Genomic DNA, 19601 nt, shown 5'->3' with positions numbered 1-19601 from the left:
CCTGTACAGATAAGGCTAATAACTGTTTTTCAAAATGGAACCTCAAACTCTCTTCTTAACTGAAATGAACAGTTTCATCATTTTAATCTAAAACTGTTAACTATTTAATCATATGATAATTAGAATGCATTGAAACGATTCTTATACTGCTAGGCAATTACAACCAAATCATTACAGGGTAAACATTTATTTAAGTTTTCCAATTCCGAATCCAGGTTAATACACTCTTCGTAAAAGCTGAAGCTTCCAGTGTTTGCTTTTACTCACCTGAAGGATGTATTTCACCTAATTCCTTGAGAGATAATTTGTGGAAGCAGTATACACTATTAACTCAAAAGTATCAGGGTAAAATGCATAAAGTTAACATCTGCAGGACCACTTTGAAAAACAGTGTTCCATTTATTTTTTTTCCCAAAGAAATGGCTTTAGAAACAAATTATTGTGCTTTCCATATCAAATTAGACATGCGTGAGCAAAAAGTATGAAAGACGGTTTAGTTAAATCTTAAATGGATCTCAGTTATGTTATCTTCAGTTCTTTCTGGACAGAACCATAAAACCACAGTGGTGATGGGATGACTCATTTGGGGGAGGTAGTTGCTTTGATTGCCCTCTCCACAGAGAAGTTCAAATGAATAATTTCAATGAGCAGCACTTTGAATTAGAACAATACAAAATTTCATTTTATACAGCAAATTATATCGAATATTCTGTGAAATATTTTGGTCATTTTCTTACTTGATAATATGATATAAAATTTCATTATCATGGAGAATTTATACCGCATTTTCATAGAGCAGTCAGTCATGATTCTCTTTTCATGACATCTCTAGTAAGTAATAATCTCCAGTGAAACTTTCCATGTTATTTTGTTAAGAGTAGACTACTGGAGATACTGATAAATAACATTAAAGTTTTTATTTTCTTAAAAATGTAGAATTCATTTGCTATTTATAACATACTCTTATTTAGCCCTCTGAGGGTCTGACCCCCTGACAGTGTAAATTTAAGACATTTATTTTACTGAGTTTAGATGTCTATGTTTTAGTATATCAAGAAATTTCAGAGACATAGCAACTTGGTCAGCATTGTAGTAGGAAAAAATAGATGAAAGCATTCTGATTTGCAGGGGTTTCCCCACATCATTTTTTTTTTTTTTATTCTTGTTTTACTACTCTGTTTCCTATATATAAGGCCACTTACATGACAACTGTATGGCTCTTGGTTACACATCTTTATATAAGGAAAATAAAAATGTTTCATTATTTAGCCTTATTTTATGAGCAAAACTTAGCACACTAAATGATATGAATTCATTCTTTTAAATTATGCCTTAATTGACCTTATGTAATACCTACAGAGGTAATAACACTATATAATTTAAATCACTGTGATATGCAAATGTAAGAAAATAATACAATTCCAATTTCCAAATACTTCATTATTCTGTGAATATATGACACAACTGAGCTGTGTGTGTGCATTTGTGTATTTGTGTATACAAAATATGGATGAGATTTAAACAATGATCTACATTCTTATGACCAAGGTCTGCTGACATAATAAATGATGTTGAACCAATATTTCACTTGTTCTCTGCCTATTTGTCAATATGCAAAAATAAGCATTCACAGACCTATCAATTTAGACCTTTAGGAAGAACTGTGGCTTCTATTAGTTTTTCATAAAATGTGATATTATACATACATATCATGTAATATGTATAACATAATATATGTTATTTATAAATGTTATGATTATTTCTATTTTATTAATTTTAATAATAATTTAAATAAACCATGCAATTCTCAAGACTTGTATAATGCATTTTATGTCAGAAATGCCTATTTAAATTCAGTTTTGAATTACTTAGGCATATTCAGGAATACAAGCAATTTTAAAATACCCTAAAAAGCAATTTTGGCTCTAGATGAATATTATTTAAAACTTTAGGTATGAAGGCTTGTGTGCATAAAAATGAATTTGATGAATATAAATAGAAGCCGAATGTGTGCATTTGTGAGCTCCACAGTACTCTGAATTAGAATTTGTTGCTTAAGTATTTAAATTTCTTCTGAAAAAATTCTGCATGTGCATGATTAAAGTAAATGAGGTCCATAAAATTTCCCACAGGTATTATGATATATGATACTTTTGATTAATAGTCACAAAATTCTTGCAAAAGTTTTGCTGATTAAATATCTACTTTTTAAAAAATTCACTCTTCCTAAGGATGGATTTGATTTGCTTTGTCCCAAAGTTTTCATTCAGGTGTAACTATAGTGCAGTGTGCCATATCTAATTTATTCATTGCATATTTACAAAGATAATTCAGTTATAATATTTACATTCATCCTAATATTACTGTTTATACAGGACTACTATTTGAATTTATTTAGGTTATTGTGGATACTTTATATCTGATAAGTTATTTTCAAAATAAATGAGCTAATTTGGCAGTCAAAAGTAATAAGTTGAAATTAAAAGAAATAAAATTCATATTCTTTAACATATAAAATAGGGTTATTAACACTTTCCAACCTCATAAACCCAATGATAATAAAAGGTCTTATTTTCAGAGGATTGTTTTTCACCATTTAAATGTTGCCAATATATAATATTAAATAATTAAAGCATAAAATACATTATCATCTGAAAATATATGTATAAATACATACCTGTACATGTGAAGAATTTAGATTCACCCACACTAAGCTCTACTTTGCTAAGTGAAATTGTCACTTGAAGAAGAGCTGAAAAAAATATTTAAATCATAATTAAATATGGCTTTCAACATGAATTCTAAGATTCTATCACATGATCTATTAATGACATGACCCAAACAGCAATTATTTTCCCTGTAAATTTTTATTACATATAAAAAGAAATGAAAGTTTTATAAAATGTAATCTAATTATAAAATATAACCTAACAACATTATGTCTGTTCCATTAGTATACAATTCTCAACCAGATCAAATACAGGACTTATTTAATATAACATGTTGAAATTTGTTTGTCACATAAATGAGTCAATTTATACTCACTTCCATGTTTACCTTCTTGGTTGTATATGTGCCACCACATTGGGCAATGACTACAAAATGTTTGTCCAACATTTGGAACCTCATTCGAAATCCTACACTGTCATCATAACAATTAAAATATAAACTGCATTTTGACGACCTGCTAAAATATTTCCATGAAAAGATGAAGAACACTGCATAAGAAATGTGAATGAACACTATTTTCACAAGATAAATAAATTAAGTGAAGGAACAAAGGTGATGGTAATAAAATAGCAAAGATGTTCAATAAGCTTGTCCGATTTGAAATAAAATAGCTGAATATTCTAAAATTTTAGAGGATACTTAGAATTATATTTTAATACAAATTGAAAGACTTATATTTCTAATAATATGGTAGGCAAGATAGTGTGACCATACTCCAAAACCCTTCCCACCACCCCTTACTTCAAGATACCTATAGTTGGCCTTTCAGAAAAGTAATGGAGCATCAAGGGATTAAAAAAAGAAATGAAGAACAATCTAAAAATCAGAGTATAAAGTGATACTGGAAATTTGTGAATTGTAGTAAGCAAAAGGTGCACAGATTGCCTAAAGATGGGGTCAAAACTTGTCTATAAACGGGGGTGCTGTAGCACACCAGGTAACATGGGAGCAGAATAAAATTCACCCTTAGTATGAGGAGGGTAGAGAATAAATCAGCCCACTGGCAAACGGGCAGTGATAAGGAGAGTGGATTCTCCTAGCCTGTGCAGGAGAGGGAACTTTGTTTCTGTTTAAACAGATTAACCACACTCTGCCATATCCCAGGTTCGGGAATTTAATTATAGACACATGTTCTTTGGGAACCTCCAAGCTGAAATACTAAACAAAAAAGCAGTGCCACACGTGGGGCTCACTGCTCAGTGGCAGACGAACATAATCCCCTTCCAAGGAACTATATCATTAGCCCACACTGCCCCAGATGTTCATAAATTAAGCTCTCTTCAACCTAAACTGATAAAATTCTGTCCAAAAAAAAAAAAAAAAAGTGAAATAAGGCACTGAGAGCAAGAGTCAACTAAAACATTCAAAAGGATAAACACATCCATGAAATTTCAAAAAATGGAATAAGACTCAGAACGTAACTTAATTATATCAGAAACATTTAAAGAAATGAAAGGTAAAATCAAAAACATGAGATAAGAAGAAACTATTGATCAAGGAAGACTTGCTGGACATATTTAAGTTCTTTAAAATATGTTTCTTTATACTCCCCATCATTGAATAACACATTCTTTGTTTGGGAAACAGGCTGGCTTACAGGGTTTTCTTCTCCTCTCAGGTCTGGGTCTTATTTTTATTCATAATTCCTTAATTCTCAAAGAGTGCTTGGCATATTACAGGGGCTTAACAAGTGGTCAAGTAAATCTGAGATTTCAGAGAGAAATAGGTTAAGAAAAGCACAGAAGTTAGAAAGAATAGGAAGAAAAAGAGGAGAACCAAGGGACTGCAGAGTTATCTAAAAGCTACCAACAAGGCCAGTTCCAGTGAGCATTCACAGATGAGAACTTTTCATTTTGAAGCATAACTAATCCTTCCAGTGCATTTAGTTTTAATGTAATGGGGCAACAGAAGCAAATTGCAGAAGTTAAGGAAATTGAGGCTGTCCCTACAAGAAGTTTAAATGGGAAGAGATGGCTGAGGTTTTGGGGATCCACAATTCTGAGCGTGTGGTTGGGGGTTTTATAAACTGAGAAAGAGCTGGGCAGATAGAAAAGATCTGAGTTTAGGTTAAAGGGTTTAGGTTGAAGAGAGCTTAATTTATGAACATCTTGGGCAGTGTGGGCTAATGATACAGTTCTTCGGAAGGGGGTTATGTCCGTCTGTCACTGAGCTGCGAGCCCCAGGAGTGGCACTGCTTTCTTGTTTAAAGATCTTCTAATGGGTAGAAGGGAAGGAGGCAAAAAAGACATTATGTGGTTGAAAATAACAAGGGAATTTCCATTCTGTTCCACGTTTTTCTTCTTTCCTCCCCTTTCTTTCTTTTCTCTTGGGATCTTCAGTATGCACTTTTCCAAAACCTAATCCTGTGATTTCCAATCCTCAGCTAGAATTCAGTCGGATAGCATAATTTAATTTCAAACTTTCTATGTGCAAACCGAATCTATTTTCCTTCTGTCAAAAGTTGCTCACTGTTCGTATTCCATTTTGGGGCATCATCAATCAATTTTCAAGTCTTGGAGATAGAGCCTCTGAAATATCATTTGCCTGCATTCTTATTTATTTCCAATACTTCTCCCCCTAATACATGTACTCATTAATTTTAATGTGAGATGTTTATTTTAATCTGAGATAGTGATATATCAGATTCTGTATTTCTTTTTGTGACTTTTATCTCTCCAATCTCTTTCCAAGAAGTTTTTCTCAGGCTGCTGCATGGATAAGATTTTTTTTTTTTTTAAAGATTTTATTTATTTATTTGACAGAGAGAAATCACAAGTAGATGGAGAGGCAGGCAGAGAGAGAGAGGGAAGCAGGTTTCTCCGCTGAGCAGAGAGCCCAATGCGGGACTCGATCCCAGGACTCTGAGATCATGACCTGAGCCGAAGGCAGCGGCTTAACCCACTGAGCCACCCAGGCACCCTAAGATTTTAAAGCTGTTTAATTTCACCAGGCTGTTTCAAAAGTCCTCAAAGTGGATTTGCTTAGCCCAATTAGTTATTACACAAATTTTAATTGAAAGAAAACTGGCCTTTCCAAGTTTATTTCCAATTACTCTCTCCCAACCCTGTGAAGCTACAGACAACCACAATCAATCATCATCCCTGCCCTTTTTTTCACGGACTCCTTTACTTTCCTGTCAATGTGGATTCGCTCAAACGATTTCCTCCGCTTTTCTCTCCTTTTCTCACTTGTCCACATGGCTGGCTATATCCTATCTTCAAAGCAAGAGTAAAATCTCAATAACTTTATAAGATGTTCTTTGATAGCCTCCTCTACGGTAACAACAAATAAATATCTTTGATCAGTAGGCATTTTCATGAAACAAATGAAACTTACATAACAGCTAATTATATTAACTTCTCTACCTTATTTAAATGTAAATTTCTAAAAGTGAAGGCTCATCAACCTCACTTCTGTTCCTCCTTTAATTAAACTGATAACATATGAATACATAGCAGAACAATGGATAAACACTTACCAAGAGCTTATTGTACAGCAGGTACAGAACACTGACTTTATTGACAATATCAAATTGTGCAATGACTTCATTGTTTTAAAAAGAATTTAAGGATGTCAGACAGTTTGAGAAATGTCTGCTGATTATTATTTAAACACTTTCCATTTTTGGTCTTTGTAGTAAATTTGTTTTTCTAAAGAAAAGTTTATAGAAAAGACAAAGGATGTAAGCACTTTAAATGTTAAATATAATTCTGGGTAATTTTACACTGATTTGCTGATGGGTATAATAGATAACCTATTCATTGTAATAAAATGAAAATGAGCCTGAAATTAATTAGTTAATTTATATTAAAATACTTGGTTAATTTTTCATTCAGTAAAAACGATCAATTCACCCATTAATCAAGACCATACTTTCCACGGACATTTTGGTGACTAAATACATTGCTATACTTCAGGTATTAAAGTATATAAAGAAAATACATAATTCTTTAGTTTAATACATTTCCCAAAGGCTAGATGTGCTCTAATTGACCTCTACAGATACATTAAAACTTGTGCATATTAGGAAAAACCTGGACAACTAAAATTTAAGGTCATGTCTTAATCATGGCTCTAGTGATTTAACATCCAGAGTTTCTCGTAATCATTCTTGACCTGTGGCCACATCCAACCATCTCATTTTGGACCCAAATGTCAGAAGAAAATTAAAGTTTTGTAGTGTCAAAAGTTGTGTTTAGAGAAAAGTGGACAGGGCTGATATATTTGATACCTACCTAGTTAATCTCTCCATTTTTGGTGTTTCAAATTACACACACAAAAAATGAAAGTGGATGGTAATATAAGGCCTTTATTTCATTTAGAAAAAAATAAAAAGCATTTCTAATTACAATTTCCATTTAGGACTGGAATTTGAAAATAAAATGGTATTCACTGATGCTGAACAACCCCTTTTTGATGTTTTACTTTTTATGTATTTGGAATAGATATAATAACTTTAAAGAAAACTGTGAAGAGTGTAGTATTTCAATGATTCATTGCCTACAAGGGCCATCATTGATTAAATCATGGCATTCCTTATAAATTAATCAATAAATCATCTTTTTGTATTAGAATAGGGTTGAATCATTGAAAAAAATGCCAGTATCTTCACAATACATTCTTTTTTTTTTTAAATTTATGTAATTTCTACACCCCAGCCATGTGGGGTTCAAACTCACAGCCCCAAGATCAAGAGTCACATGCTCTGCTGACTGAGTTAGCCAGGCACCCCTCTTCATGATAGAGTCTTAAAGTAAGAGAAAGCTTAAACCCATAGACTGAAAAGTGGAACCCTGATAAATCTGTAACCTCTGTGAACTAATTTCAAAAAAATCCATGTAATATCAACCTTTAAAGTAGAGTTAGGTAAATTAAAAATTATCTATAAAAATCAGTGTGTTTATTAACTATTTGCATTTTGTAAATCACTCTTTTAAGTACAATGGTATATAAAAATAATAAGCCACAGTTCCAAATGTCAAAGGAATTATAATTTATTTGGCAAGATTAATACTACATAAAATGAAAAATGATAAAACAACATGGAATGTATCAATTATGGCCATCATGAGATTTATAATCAGGAAGCCTCCACAGAGGGCAAAAAAACTTGAAAAAGATGTGATAGATATTGCAATAGACAGAAAGAGGGTAGACATATGTGAATATGTGAATGTGTCTATGACATATGAGGAATATATGTGCTTCTGGACATTCCAGGTAAGGCAAAGGTATTCAAGGAACATTCAGAGGATAGCTAGAGATCAATATAGAGGAGGCTAACTTCATGTATAATATTGGTAATATATTATCATTGGAGAAATAGCTTTGAAAAGACATCAGAGGATCTCAAAAGCCATGGTAAATATCAAACCTTAAATTTTTCTTCATTAATTTTTTATAAATAGATACTGACATGACAAAATTGGCATTTAATAAAGGTTAGGCAGAAGATAAGATGACTGACAACTGAATTAAAGGGACAAGCATTTCAGAGTATGTTATGTGGAGTATCTGCATTGGCTGGTCGCAAAGAATATGGAAAGACAGCAATGGATGTAACAAGGAAAGATCATAATAGGAGTTACCTCTTTGGTCAATTAGAAAAATGGTGAAAAGGGGAAAAAGTCAAAGACGTTAAGATTTTCTACTTCAATGAAACAAAGGTCACCAAAGTGAAAAAGAGTATCAGGAGGAGAGCTAATGGAGGGAATATATGGAACTGCGGTTTATTTCCTAAATGAAAATTATTTCTCAAAATAGAACACAGGGAACATTTTAACAAAGGTAACTGCTGTCATAACAAAGCTTAAATTAATAATTTAACCAGGCATATCAAATAGCAGATATTCAAAAGAGGCTTTTTTAATTTATAGGAATATAAATACAATGAAGTCACTGGCATTTCTAAGTTCCATGAGGGGCCTAAGAGCCCATTGCAATTTGATACAACATTTAATAATGGCATTTAAAATGGCCAGTTTATCACCTACAGAGGTTTAAAAACTGACAACTTAATCAGTCTACTATATGCCTTACAGAAAGCAGAGTTGGATTCACTTAAAATTCAACAGACACGCAAAAAGAACTTAAGGCACTGATTTATCTTGGTACAATGACTTGTAACATTTTTCAAGCAAGCGCTATTACTCCTTGGCCCCCACATCCGGGGAGCTGGGAGAACTAAGGCACTTACTACTACTTACAGAAACTCTCAAGGAATCTTACTCACTGAAAGTCCTTATAAATTATTTATGCCAAATGATTATGATTTTTCTCCGTTTGTCATTGAAAACATTTTAAAACTTATCTGCTTTAAGAGAACTAGGTACATAGGTTACTTGCTTTTTTTATTATTGGATTCCCATGTCACCATATTACAACAGTCTAAGTGGTTTACTAGATTTTGAAGATGTTTAAGAAAATTCAGAACTTTGGAAGTATAAGAAAGAAAGACTATCTTCAAATACTTTAGGAAATTTGATGACTATGAATATTTTATGAAAATTTTATTATTATTATTATTATTATTTTGAAGATTTTATTTATTTATTTGACAGAGAGAGAGCAAGAGAGGGAACACAAGCAGGGGGAGTGGGAGAGGAATCTCCCAGCAGGGAGCCCGATGTGGGGCTAGATCCCAAGACCCTGGTATCATGACCTAAGCCTAAGGCAGACATTTAACTGAGCCATCTACACCCTGAAATTTATTTTTAAATAAATTCTTTCATCTAAGTTTACAAAGATGAAGTTAAACTTTTTAGTGTAATTCCTCTTCAACTCCATGTTGTTGGTGGTGTTTTATATTTGAATTCAATTTTCCCATCCTAAGGTAGCAAAATAAATACACCAGTTGCTAGATCACCTGCGTCCTTTTAAAAGAAACTGATCCACCTCCTTAATGCTTCTGTCTCAGTTGGCCTTTTCTGTCAAGCTACAGACTCCATCTAATCAATTCCATCCTGAAAGTCACTCATCCAATATATGGTGAAGCCAGATTTGAATCCAAAAATTTGTGCTCAGTGCTTGTGATCTTTACTTCACTATACCCTTCACATAAATATTCTTTAAATATTCAGTGTAGTCTGGCTTCATTGTAAGCACTCAAAACTCAGCTTCCATTTATCCATCATCCCCTCTTCCACGTGTCAATTATATGTATTTGTATATAAAATTTGTATGCATCTCCCTCTCATAATTTGTGAGAACTAGAAACATATTTGCTAATGCCTATTATACTGATTTACTTAAAAAAAACTTTCATAACCTTCGAAATCAGCATATCAAAACTCAAAAGCATTATCTTCCTGTTTTATTCCATTCTTTATTCTCTATCTTAAGTTATGGCTTTACTATCTATTAAATCTAGTTTGCCAGAAAAAAATAGAAATTTCTAAGGTTCTCTCACCCTCTCCTCTCACTGATATAAAATTCACAAAATTTAACTCACTCTTCATTAAGTTTCTCTCAAATGTGCTTCTGTTCTGTATCCTCAAACTTTCTTGGTTTGTAAGAAAGTCCATAATAAGTCTATGTGTATACCACTAAGTATTTACCCAAAGAATACAAAAATACTAATTCAAAGGGATACACGCACACCAATGTTTATAGCAGCATTATCTACAGTAGCCAGGTTAAGGAAGCAGCCCAAGTGTCCATAAAGGATAAAGAAGATGTGAGATACACATTAGATAGATAGATAGATAGATAGATAGATAGATAGATATAATGGAATATTACATGGCCATAAAAATGAATGGCAAAAATCAGCAAGACAGTAAACAACAAGTGTTGGAGAGGATGTAGAGAAAGGGGAACCCTCTTACACTGTTGCTGGGAATGCAAGTTGGTGCAGCCTCTTTGGAAAACAGTGTAGAGATTCCTGAAGAAATTAAAAATTGAGCTTCCCTATGACCCTGCAATTGCAGTACTAGTTATTTACCTCAAAGATAATGATGTAGTGAAAAAAAGGGCCATCTGTACCCCAATGTTCATAGCAGCAATGGCCAAGGTCGCCAAACTGTGGAAAGAACCAAGATACCCTTCAGCAGATGAAGGGATAAAGAAAACATGGTCCATATATACAACGGACTGTTATGCCTCCATCAGAAAGGATGAATACCCAACTTTTGTATCAACATGGATGGGACTGGAAGAGATTATGCTGGGTGAAATAAGTCAAGCGGAGACAGTCATTTATCATATGGTTTCACTTACTTGTGGAGCATAAGGAATAACATGGAGAACATTGGGAGATGCAGAAGAGAAATGAGTTGGGGAAATTGGAGGGGGGAGACCAACCATGAGAGACTGTGGACTCTGAGAAACAAACTGGAGGAGGGGAGTTGGGGGTTGGGTGAACCTGGTGGCGGGTATTAAGGAAGGCACATATTGCATGGAGCACTGGGTGTGGTGCATAAACAGTGAATTTTGGAATGCTGAAAAAAAATATATTTTTTTTAATGAAATCTTGCCATTTGCAATGACATGGCTGAAGCTGGAGAATATTAGGTGAAGCGAAATAAATCAGTCTAAGAAACACAAATATCGTATGATTTTGCTCATTTGTGGAACTTAAGAAACAAAACAAATGAGCAAAGGGAAAAAAAGAGAGAGAGGCAAACCAAGAAAAGACTCTTACCTATGGAGAACAAACTGATAGTTACCTGAGGGGAGGAGCGGGGTGGATGGGTGAATGAGGTGATGGGGATTAAGGCCTGCACCTGTGATGAGCACCAGATGTACGGAAGTGCTGAACCACTATATTATACATCTGAAACTAATATTACACTTCGTGTCAACTAATTTGAATTAAAAAAAAACATTAAAATATGTGTATACATGAAGTGATACTATAGAAAATGAAACAAAACAAAAACAAGTGAATATGTCTCTTTTTGCTTTCTTTTTAAAAAGATTTCATGCATTTATTCATGAGAGACAGAGCAAAAGGCAGAAGGAGAAGCGGGTTCTCCATGGAGCAGGAAACCCAATGGAGGACTCTGATCTCAGGGCTCTGAGATTATGACCTGAGCCGAAGGCAGACACATAACTGACTGAGCCACCCAGGCACCCTGCAATGAAAATTTCTTATTCATATTTCACCATGAATGTTTCTGTTGGCTGAACTGAATACATAGCAGTTTTTAATCTACTTTTATTCTCTGTAGACTACTCTATTTTTGAGAATCTAGGCCTTGCTAAATTTAAAAAAAATTGCATAAATTAAATTAGTGACATATTAAGTGCCTTTTGAGTAAACTGTTTTGCTATCATGGATTATTCAGTAATTGTGGGTATTTGTGTTTCAGTCCAAACATGCATTTTACTTGTGAATAGAAGTATATAAAAATGTCATCCAAATGACTGGTACTCCAAAAGTAATCAGTGTTCAAAAGAGAATATGTGAGGGAAAAGAAAGTCCAAATAAGGATAAAAAGAAAGAAATACAATGAGAAGATCTGTAAAGAAATGTCAAGAAATAATGAGCTTGGGAACACTATCATGGTGAGGCAATATATTTTACGGTCATAACACTTTTATATGTCATAGAACCACAGCACTGAGCAAAAATCAATCACTTACATACGGAGATTCTCCCACAAGTCAAGCATTTAAAAACCTAGATTTACCAAGAAATTGTAAATAAATCATAACAAAGAGGAAATGTTTGTGAAATGAAGTTCATGCAGATTCAAATATATTTTTGTTGTAAAAACAGACAAATTTTTTCCCCAAAACACATTGTCTGAAATTAAGTAACACGTAGTAAGTTTAGAATAAGATATAGAAGTTGAAACTCCAAATTTGTCTGTTTATTTTTTGAAACTCAAATTTAAATAAACTTCAATACATAGCATACTCAGCTAAACAGTTTGTCAATAAAAGTAAAACAATTACTTTAATATTTATAAACCTGGAAGCAATAAGACCATCTATTCCATATTTTAAAATAAATAATTTTTCTTAAAATGTAAATAAAAGTAAAAAAATATCCCTTTATGCCAATTAGTCTGAAAAATGTCATCTGAGTGTGAAGTGATGCGATCTCTGCTTACGTGGTAGGTAGGCCCAGAGTGCGTTACCAGACCAAGCACAGCTCACTCATCACTTTTGGTGAGTGTGACATTTAATTAAAACTAAAATATCCTGAAGTGGCAGGATATTTTAATTTTCCAAGTTCTACATCCAATCCAAGTTTATTTCAATAGACACCACTTAGACATGTAACTTATTAGCTGCCTTGATGAAACTAGGATAGAACATAGTGTAAAATTTTGAATCACTGCTAATACTATGCAGTAATAAATTAAATTAAGAAGAGTGTTTGCATTGAGCCTAATTCCTAAGTGTCTGGATGCCCATGTTAAGTGCTTTGTCTACTCCAAGTGTGTGGACTTTCTCTCCAGATTAAGGTTCGTATAAGCCTTATTCATAAGCCTGACGAATCAGAAATCAAACATCTGTCACAGCCCAGCCACACCAGTATTCACCTGCCTTCCTTGCCTGGATTGAATCACAGTGCTGGCTATTCAACACTCACAGTGCTTATCAGCACACCTTGATATACATTTTCAGAAAACGTGAAACCTGTCAGGATATTGTAAATTCTAGTATGGAATGGTGTGAAGAAAAGAAAGAACACGTCTTCCTCAACTTTAGGAACAAAAATGTTTTAAATTAGAAGCACTATTATAAGGGACCCATGAAAGATGGCATCCTTAATGTAAGACCATACTAATTTCCTTTGCTCAGTGTAAATCATAAAATTACTATAACATGAGTACATTACGTCCCAGAATTCAAATATTTCTATAGGAATACACTCTTTTAAAATAAACAGTTTTGAAAGAATATTATAAAGCATGAGTCATAATATTTTTAAAGGTTTTCAATAGCACAGGGTAACTCACAATGACTACTAGAATAAAACTGACATTTATAACTCAAAGGTAAATGCAATTATTTATTCATTCAGTGGCTCACTCAATAACCATGCAGGGGATCACTAAGTAGATTCACCTGAGCACATATAGAAAGTTTGCTGTTATATAACCACAAGAAAACTATTTCCCTAAGCTGAAAACTTTAGAGTTGCATGAAATAAACGATTTATATATTTTAAGAAGTCAACAGCACCGGCATGGCCCTGTTCTGGTGAAGACCTCTCTCAGGGTGTAGACTGCTTACTTCTTGTGTCTTCACAGGGTGAAAAGAGGGAGAGAGCTCTTTGGGGTCCCTTTTATTAGGGCACTAATCGATCATGAGGGCTGTACTTTCATAACCTTATCACCTCCCAAAGGCCCCACTGGTTAACATCTTCATCTTGGGCATTAAGATGCCACCATCCCAGTTTTGGAGGGGCACAGACATTCAGATCAGAGAGGCCTGAATTCAATAATGTGGACTGAGGTACTAAAGATTTCTTCCCTTAGGAAGGACTTTCTACAGTAGACTATAGAATTTGCTGACACATACACAAATAATACAAAAATTTCTGGTGCTCACTTCCAGGATCTCATTACCCTGGTGAGGGGTAGAAAATGTAGTGCAAAATTTTAAGTTTTATCCCTACGAACACAAAAAGCTATGGTCTCAGTCACCACTTGCAGAAAACTATGGACTAGAGTTATATATTTTTTAAAGATTTTATTTATTTATTTGACAGACAGAGATCACAAGTAGGCAGAGAGGCAGGCAGAGAGAGAGGGGGAAGCAGGCTTCCCCCTGATCAGTGAGCCTGATGCGGGGCTTGATTCCAGGACCCTGAGATCATGACCTGAGCCAAAGGCAGTGGCTTAACCCACTGAGCCACCCAGGCACCCCTGGACTAGAGTTATTATAAATCTTATTATAATGTAATAAATACACCTGAAATAACCAAATTTCTAAATCAATGCTAAGAGAAATTATAATAGTATCAAAGTAACTCATTTCTACCAAACTAGCATAATAGTAAATATTTAAGGGTACCTATGTTCCAAATTCTGTCACATGTAAGTATGGCTCCTTCTCCAACAGGCTGCCTTGGAAGTTGTTAATTACACATCAGAAGTCTCCTCAGGTCGTTTTTTCATGCAATCCTCCTCTTCAACATGGCAAGCCTCCAATTTCCTCCCTTCGGTTTCACCCCTCCAGAATTAGGTTGTCTGCTTCTCTCTGTCACTTTGTGTCTTGCTCCTTCAGCATACCATTCTGTCTAACTTACCACATTTAAGGGATAACTATTTGTTTATATGGCCATATCTCTAATTTGAATTTTTGCTGAGAAAAGACAATGCCTTACTAAATTAATTAAATGCCCTGGAATATTGCAGGTGTCTATTTCATGTCTTAAAGAATGAATGTATACACGAATTGGATATTTAAAAAAAAAATCAACACATCTAAATATAAATTTTCCAAATAAAAATGTGCAAATCTATTCCCCACTCCCACCCCCGGGAAAGACAGGGTACTTACTTTAACTTATATTTTTAAAAGATTTCCTAGAATCCGACCTTTTTATTTTAATACCAGGTAAATAATGAAAGAAGCAAATCTGAATAACACTATTTGACTGATTGATTTGTTGATTGCAAAGCAAGATGATTATTACTGCAACAGTGAGTTCTATGATAGGTTTCAGACTGAAAATAACACACTAACCTAGTCATTACTATTATTTTTTTCATTCAAACCAACTACATCTCATGCAACTGAGTACTGAGTATGGGGGCTGATAAAAGTATTTTATACCTTCATATTTTGTGACCTAGCTTAGAACCTTAACAGAAGTAAAGAAAGAGTACGTCCTCAATACCTATAAGAATATGCATACCTTAAAATAGAACAGAACAGTAAAACCACATATTTTATAACTCATAAATAATATTCAACTTTGTCCACTTTTTCAATATTAACTAAATTTATGCCACGCTGTCTTATAGCTGTGCTTTTAAAACTCATCACTTAGTCCCTTTAGACATGAGTCCAAGGGGTCAGGAAACTGACCAGAGCCCAAAACGTGCACCTGACCCAAAAATGACAGGATGGTGCATATATCTATGAATCCCCCAATCACTGAATATTTACATAAGTGGATTCCTCCTCCCCACTATATATGCAGGAGTGTAGCTGGCTCAGAAAAAAATCAACAGTTTTATGTTCTTTCTCCTTCATCTCTGGTTCCTGGATTCTTGATTTTATTCATTGTACCATTTGGTCTATTAAAAATTTAGAAGACTGTTAGATTTCTTGAGCCTTTACAATCTCAGATGACAAATAATCTGCTCTAATCACAGCCACAAGAATTCCACTGGAGATTTTATACAGCTTCAAAGGTTCCTGAAGTTTCTGTCTTTCATACAGAATGGGGGATAAGATTATATACAGTTTACCTGACTCTCCACTTAAGAGACAGAAGGGAGTGCCTGGCTGTCAATTCCGTGATTACTCTCATGATCACTCTTTGCTCCTGACCTACAGAGAAATTGGTTGTGTTCCAACTCAATCTATCACTTAATTTTACAAGCCAAAGAGTTTACAGTTTAATGGCAATCCCAGGCAAGTGGTTTCTTTTTATCTTGTTTATCTGAAAAACTGGAACAGGGTGAAATTCACCTCCTACATACAGAAAGCCTATGATAATGATTCCTAGGACATACTAAATCACTGCAGAGCTTTATTCTATACTAGCAGCTTGATTAAAAAGATGAATGATTGCTGGTCCAGTGCAGGAAAGCCAAAGGAGGGAACAACAATTACATCTTCAAAGATGCTCCTGGTAAAGAACAGAGGACTACTGCTTTTCTAGTGTTACTGAGTATGCACTGCTCAAGGTCACGATATCTTCTGTAATGTTTCATGAAGCTGGACTTCCAAGGTATATAGGATCTCCTCTGGATGGGGATCACTGGTATGTTCAATACACAGAAGTGACTTCTTCTAGAGGTTCATTAACAGTTTAGTCGTTGAATCTCCAAGCTGAGGAACTATAATATACTTGAAAAATAGTAACTTGTTCTTTAGAGTGGACTTGTGTGAGCATCTGTTCTCTGCATTTGGAAACATGGCATTCCTTTAAAAATGCACATGATTGTATAGAGGTTGCATTTTAGGTCATCAACAGGTGGAGGGGGGAGGGACTCTATTTCAGTCTCTAAGTGTAGGAAACCCTCCAACAATCAAGGACACCCAAAAGCCCTTGTGTATGCAAGAAAGTATAAGCAGTCCATCACTGAGCTTTACACAATCAAGCTAAAATAACGGATCTCTGTATGCAAGGAAGGGACTAGTCAGAGCCCCAGAAACATCTAGAGTATTCTAATAACTGAAAATTTTATTTATGCCCCCATCCTGTTCTGCCCTGCATTTTGTGTTCCCCTGAACTTTGGATGCTGACCCCAGTGTGGCGGTAGTATGAAGTGAGGTCTCTGGGAAATAATTAGCTCATGTGAGAGGAGGAGCCCTCACGATGTAATTAGTAGTTTTATGAAAGGGACTCTAATGAGCTCTTTCATTCTCTTTCTACCTTGTGAAGATACAACAAAAAGTAGGCAGTCCACAGCTTAGGAGAGGACCCTCACCAGGCTTGACTATGCTGTCACCCTGTGGTCAGCCTTTCAGCCTCTGAAACTGTGAGGAATATATGTTTGCTCTTTAAGCCACCCAGATCCTGTAATCGGTTATAGCAGCCAGGATTAAGCCATATGTTAACCCAGTCTACCCTACCTTATAGAAAATTCATCTTTAAGCATGGACATAGGTGGAGCTGTATACCTATATTAAAAAGGCAGTTACCTCAGTACTTCCTCATCTAGTGTCAGTCATAACCAGGGACCATGTCATAACCAGGGACCATCCTCCATGTATTCTGGAGGATGATGATGGCAATCACTGAAAGTGTATGGCACCCTGAGCCTCTTAGGCCTAACCACCATAGCCTAGAGTATGCAGGGCATAGGGCCCAGGTCAAATATGTTGGGCCACATTCATTCAGCAACTATTTACAAGGAATCTACTATATGCCAAGTACTATTCTAGGCAGTCAGGTTACATCAGTAAAGAAAACAGACAGAAATTTCTACCCTTGTGAAGTTTACATTTGAGCAGGTGGGAGTCAGACAAATAGGAGAAATAAGTAGTGCTATGGGGAAAAAAAACCAATTATGGAAATAATTCATGCTATGGAAAAAGAAAAGAAAACATGGAGCATTTTTCAGAATACTTTGATAAAGTGTTTTTGGCTAAATACTTTGGAAGGCAGTCTATCGCATAACCTAAAACACCATCAGCTGAAGGATAGCGTAGAATGCTAGCAGCAGATGACTTCCTGCTTGCCAGGGCACCAAGGATGCAGAAGTTAGCAGACATAGCATAGAGGTTCATAGCATGGTGAAGCCCTGCTTGATTAAAGCAGCCAGCCTTCGATCTTGGGAGGGAAAGTCTTGAACAAAGGGAGACACAAAAAGCACTCCAGTCTCTTTGGTAAATAGGGCACACCTCCCTGAGAAGTCTGGAAGCTCAGGTAAGCTATAGCTCTCTGCAGTACAGGAAAGTATGATTCTAGTGCCGAGGGCCATGACCTCTCAAAGCATAGAGAGGTATTATGACCCCTCAAAAGACTTCAGGCTACCAACACTCCCGTTGCATCCTAGCTGTGTTGTCAATATCATTTTGATAGCTTTGGGTTTATTTTACTCAAGATTTCACTTGGAACCAAAATCTTGTGATGACAAAAAATCATAAAAACCCTAATATATATGCTAACCATCAATAATGAATAGAAAAAGGATACGCACACTGGGAATAATGTCTGTTTTCACAAGAGCTATACATATCCAACCTTGTCACAAATGGAGGACCTACCACCCTGAGTCTTGTGGAATCACTGAAGGGGTTCTATCACACCCCATACACACTTCATGTATCTTTATCCTACCTTAGAGGTATCCTGCTTTGTTATAAGTCTTTACTCCAAACCTAAACTGGGCAATTGAAGAAGTGAAGCATATTATATAGTAGAATGGGGTCAATTTCAGTAACATGTATGAAAAGAAGATTATGGGCCAGACGACTGGTTATGTTCTAGTCTTTGAGCCCAACCTCTTTCCAAAAGATGGTCTAGAGGGGGGAACCGCACCAAGAGGCAATGCCAAATCACCAACATGTGATTTTCTGATTATTCACAGACATGACCCATCTGCAAAATAAAATCCAATCCACAAATAACAGTTTTGAATACAGGCTCTCTGTCAAGTTTTCTAAGGAATATGAATGATTAGGACTTCAGTTTTGGCATCAGACTTGATTAACCTATCCTGACCTTGCCATCCAATAGCTGGGAAATGTCAGTTTTTTTGATGTCTTCTAGTTTCAGATTATTCATCTGCAAAGCGACAGATGAATACCACTGAATTCATAGTGTTTTTCTAAGAATTAAAATGACTAATAATGTGACAAGCTTAATGTACTGTTTGACACACAGTTAAGGAAAATAAATAAGACAAACAGAACAAATATAATGAAATTAAAATTTGGACTATCTTGGTTTTCAGACACCGGTAGTTGACTTCTTGTTTTGAAATTTGCTTCTGATCAATGATTTTTGTTTGACTATTCTATTTTAATATTCTATTTTTTTATTCTTTTATTTGAGAATTGAGTAAAGGTCTTGGATTTTATAATTCCTCTGTGTTTCAAAGTTTCTAGTCTCCTCAGGTGAGAGTTAACATATCTCACTGAGTTCTAATGCCAAAGCCTGAGCTCATAATCAAAAACAACTCTGTTTCAGAAATCTTGGTCAGTTGCCTAATGGGCCCTAGAACCCCAGTGTCTAAGCTGTTTCTTGATACCTGCAAGTTTGAAAGTATAGATAATTTAGTTTTAAT

General features: G+C 35.0%; 1 protein-coding gene across 2 annotated transcripts in view; it reads right to left on the bottom strand.

The window, feature by feature from the left end:
• NCAM2 (neural cell adhesion molecule 2) overlaps positions 1-19601 on the bottom strand; it is a 514403-nt gene that overhangs the window by 225881 nt on the left and 268921 nt on the right. For both annotated transcript variants that reach the window (XM_059164507.1, XM_059164509.1), the window contains exon 2: positions 2678-2752. In XM_059164507.1, coding sequence (XP_059020490.1) covers positions 2678-2752 — 75 coding nt within the window. The remainder of the gene's footprint in view (positions 1-2677; positions 2753-19601) is intronic.

This window comes from Mustela lutreola, chromosome 2, assembly GCF_030435805.1.
Source record: "Mustela lutreola isolate mMusLut2 chromosome 2, mMusLut2.pri, whole genome shotgun sequence".
In the NCBI taxonomy this organism is placed as follows: Eukaryota; Metazoa; Chordata; class Mammalia; order Carnivora; family Mustelidae; genus Mustela; species Mustela lutreola.
The sequence above is the reverse complement of the archived record's forward strand: the minus strand, read 5'-3'. Positions and strand labels throughout refer to the sequence as shown.